This window comes from Phoenix dactylifera, chromosome 8 (genome assembly GCF_009389715.1).
Source record: "Phoenix dactylifera cultivar Barhee BC4 chromosome 8, palm_55x_up_171113_PBpolish2nd_filt_p, whole genome shotgun sequence".
In the NCBI taxonomy this organism is placed as follows: domain Eukaryota; kingdom Viridiplantae; phylum Streptophyta; class Magnoliopsida; order Arecales; family Arecaceae; genus Phoenix; species Phoenix dactylifera.
The window spans coordinates 9,331,179-9,335,249 of NC_052399.1; the positions used below are offsets into that span (position 1 = coordinate 9,331,179).

The window sequence follows — 4,071 nt, forward strand, 5'->3', positions numbered from 1 at the left end:
GTGGTCTCCTTTGCTGTTATTTTTACGTAATGAGTAATTAAAGGCTACATCCTCCTACTTTTTGCAACAAAGTTCCAGCAGCTTTGTGTTTCTGCATTTTTTTTCTTTTTTTTAAAAAAAAAGGACAAAAAACCGAGCCTTTATCTGTTGCTTCTAGCTCTTAATTTGCTGCGAACCTGCCAACTTTTTCATAACTTTGAAGTTCAAACCGATGTTTAGTGAAGGGATTATGCTGATCCCTGCTCTTACATAGATGGTTTTCATCATTAAATCTGACATTTACGCTATCTCAATTTGGTGTTCACAAGCCAATGCTTGTTCGAGATATGGTTCTTTTCTTTAACACGAGAAATCCAGGAAATTCACAGTACGTGCTCGAACTACATTCTCCAGCATGACTAATATTCTTGGACGGTTGATCTGATAAAAAATTCTTGGTGATGTAAGTCCATATGTCAGTCAACAATTTGGTGCCATCCGCTTTGACTTGTCAGATGAAATAAGCTTAAACCTGAACAATCTATGCTTATCCCAGGCTTCGTGCATCCTAAAATTATTCTACTAATGAAATTGGTAACATGAAATTTTAACGATTGGTTGTCCCTATGCAATCACAAAGTCTTGTCGGCTTTTGGAGAATTATTGTTAAGAGTGAAAGGACTTCCACTTGCTCTCCTACAAAAAGATCAGAATTTTAATGGGGGGAAGGAGAACTTTTCTGCCCAGAAAGAAGACAAAGATCAGCATTACTTATTGGCAGATTTCACTGCATCACTGAATATCCTTTTATTACTCTATTCTTCTTATAGTTGATACGTTGGAACCGGACACTTTTCATTCTTCTCGTTTTTTACTCTCTCTTTGAATAATTTGACTCTGTAATTTGTTTCAATTGAATAAATTTTGAATGGCTAAATAATACAGGATAAAGGAACCTAAATAATACTTTCCGGCTAGCCATTTTGGATATTTTTATAATAATATATTAATTTTTTTTAAAAAATACAATAATACAAGATCTTTTCGTTTTCCTTCTCAGGAAAAAAGAAAAAAAATCGAACTTCTCCTTTTTATCCAATTACAGGGCTCTGACATCAGCCATCGCCTTGCAGCCGGGATGAAGAGGCTCCGAAAGGCTGTGCACCACAGCTTTCTTGCACTTGCGGAGAAGTGCAGAATTCTACTGACCACCCCCTTACCCAACCATTGCATGCGCGATCACTCTACCAGCGTCCCAAGAACGAAAAAAAAGAAATGACCCAGCTCTCAATGAGATGATGACTTGAAAACAACCACCCCGGGTCACGTGTGACGCCTCGTCTATATCTCCACTGTTACGTGATGGGATGTGGCAATCCACGTGAGGCCAAAGCCGCACATACCTGCTTCCTCATATTGTAATTTGGAGGGCAGAAGCCCAACAAATATCACGCAAGTACACAGCCTTTTTCTTTTGGTTTTTCTACAGCTGTGTTGCCTTTCCTTAAGCACATGGTTTCGCCTTCGGTGGCTGGCCCGCGCTTTTCAAACGCTTACATAAGGAGGGGGGGCTTGGAATGGGGAGGGAAGGTTCTGTATGAGAGAGTGGGAGCGGTGTGAGGAAACGCGTCCTGGAAGTTTCGTGCACCTTCCAGCAAATACATGGTTACCCACCCTAGCTTCGCTACGGTCTATACATTCTCAGCTTCGATTGACATCTCTTCTCATAACTAGCAAAATAGCCCTTGTTGCAGTTCAGCTCTTCGTTTTAGTTTGACCACAGGTTAAGGAAGCCATCAAGCTTGGAAAACTTTTCCACCCACTGAGACCAGTCTTTTCTGCGTCTCCTTCTCTGCGTCGATCTCATCAAGAAGAGCGGCTGCCTCCGTTCGGCAGGTCTATTTCGAGAAAAAGCTGCCTGTGGTCCTTTTCTGGGACCTTTCTGTGGTTTCTCATAGGAAAGGATTCGAACGTCTGTTAGTTCTTCCATACCCCATAAATCCTCGGCAGATCTCGAAGTTATTTTCTGCATAGCTCTCTCTCTTTCCTTCCTCTGCTAGCCCTTTGCTTCAGCATATCTTTCAGACGTTTTGGACCGCCATGGGAGGCACCCTGGAGTACTTTTCTGGCTTGCTGGGCAGTGGTCACGAGAAGCACAAGAGGAAGAAGCAGTTGCAGACCGTGGAGCTCAAGGTCAGGATGGACTGCGAGGGGTGTGAGCTTAAGGTCAAGAAAGCCCTTTCTTCCATGAAAGGTTTGATCCTTTTACCTGATCTCACTCGTCACTACTGGGTACTGGTTCTTTTTTATTTCTTATTTTCTTCTCTGAAAACTGGTTTCTTTAATTTGCAGGAGTTCAATCAATAGACATAAATAGGAAGCAGCAGAAGGTGACAGTGGTTGGCTATGTTGAACCGAATAAGGTCCTAAAGAAGGCACAGTCCACAGGGAAGAAGGCTGAGATCTGGCCTTATGTTCCTTATAACTTGGTCACCCATCCTTACACTGCAGGGGCCTATGACAAGAAGGCTCCCCCAGGCTATGTTAGGAATGTGGAGTCTGTTTCAGTATCATCCAGCCAAGCCAGCAAACAAGATGACCAGATCACCAACATGTTCAGTGATGACAATCCAAACTCCTGCTCAATTATGTAAAGAGCTCACATCTGTCTAAGCTCCTGCCATTCTAGATCATATTAGACAAGAAACAAGTTGACAGATGACATATTCTCCCCCCCATATATATATATATATATAGTTTGTTCTTTTTATTGTGCTGAAGAGGTCTGGAAGAGAGTTGCAGCTTTAATTAGGAGCAGGGAGGAGGGGTTTCTGCCCAGTACTGTTCCTCTTTAATATTTTCTTGAGAGCTTGTTAGTTAAATGCTTCAATGCTACCATACAATATAGAATGTAGGCAAGTCTCTGCTGGGTCCGGTTGGAAATGAGCTGTGGATTGTTATATGACAGCTATGTTTTACGTAATGAGATAATCTGTCCTTGAGCAATTTCTTTCCCTGTTTGGCTGTGGGATGCCTTGCCGACAATATCCTTGGGTTCTGTACCAAATGTCACATGACTAGATACGTGAATGATTGGTTCACAGGGATCCAAATCAAATACAAGTGCCTGTCTGTGGAACGTATATAACCGCTTTTAAAAATTATAGGGAGGGCTTTTCTCCAAAAAAAAATAAAATAAATAATTTACAAAGTAGTCACAGATTATTCTATTACATTTTGTGAGCGTGGAAAATTTCAACAAATTTGTGAAGTATTGATTTTCCTTGTCTTTGTTTAGAAGACTGACGAATCCAAATTATTTAAACTACCTATTATACTTGTACATATCAAGTAAAGATAATTAATAAAAGTTCAAGCAAAATACCTTCTCTCCAACCAAAACATATCCTAATACTACATAAAAGCAAAAATATTTCCTAAATTTTGAATGTCATAATACTGCTAATCAAATTTCTTGATTATACATCGTCCCCAATTTTACTATACTCTTCTTGATCCTAGGATTGTCATCGGTATCTTACAGTTTGGTAATAGGATTGTCAGTACTAGAACCTCTAGACCTGAATGAACCCGATCATGAGTATTTGGGGCATGGGTCTAAAGTCAATTGATTGAAACTTTGGGACTAGGTCTCGTTTTGAGGTTTTTAGACTCAATTTACTCTAAACCTACCTAAAGTACCCACTTTATTGTAAATGCGCACGCATACATACATACATATATATATATATATATACATACATATATATATATATATATATATATATATATATTAATTTTATTTGTATATTGTTTAATTCTTAAACTCTTGCATATGAAGCTTTATTCTATAACTTACAGTATAATTAATAAAAAGTAATGAAATGTTAAAACATATTTAGACATTAAAATTCGACATTAAATAAAATCTATCTTTTAAATTTTCATTCAATCATTTCTATAATTAATTGTCAAGTGCTTGTCATTCATGATTTAAGTTTTGTAACGTATATTGAATGTTTCATTGATTAACTTCTCATGTATGAATTATTTTAGCTTAATCAACTCTTCTAGGTATAATGTTTGATACTC

The 4,071-nt window shown here is 38.4% G+C and overlaps 1 protein-coding gene across 1 annotated transcript; it reads left to right on the forward strand.

Annotated features, from left to right (window-relative positions):
* Positions 1-1,554: 1,554 nt before the first annotated feature.
* On the forward strand, positions 1,555-2,985 carry LOC103713321 (heavy metal-associated isoprenylated plant protein 23-like). Its single transcript, XM_008800204.3, has 2 exons — positions 1,555-2,233; positions 2,332-2,985. The coding sequence occupies exons 1-2, from the start codon at positions 2,080-2,082 to the stop codon at positions 2,631-2,633; spliced, it is 456 nt and encodes a 151-aa protein (XP_008798426.1). The 5' UTR covers positions 1,555-2,079; the 3' UTR covers positions 2,634-2,985.
* Positions 2,986-4,071: the final 1,086 nt, after the last annotated feature.

Excerpts from the sequence above, each read along its gene's own strand:
- LOC103713321 (XM_008800204.3), top strand. The coding sequence starts at position 2,080 with ATGGGAGGCACCCTGGAGTACTTTTCTGGCTTGCTGGGCAGTGGTCAC. Across the intron at positions 2,234-2,331 it reads AGCCCTTTCTTCCATGAAAG|GAGTTCAATCAATAGACATA; the intron begins GTTTGATCCTTT and ends TTTAATTTGCAG.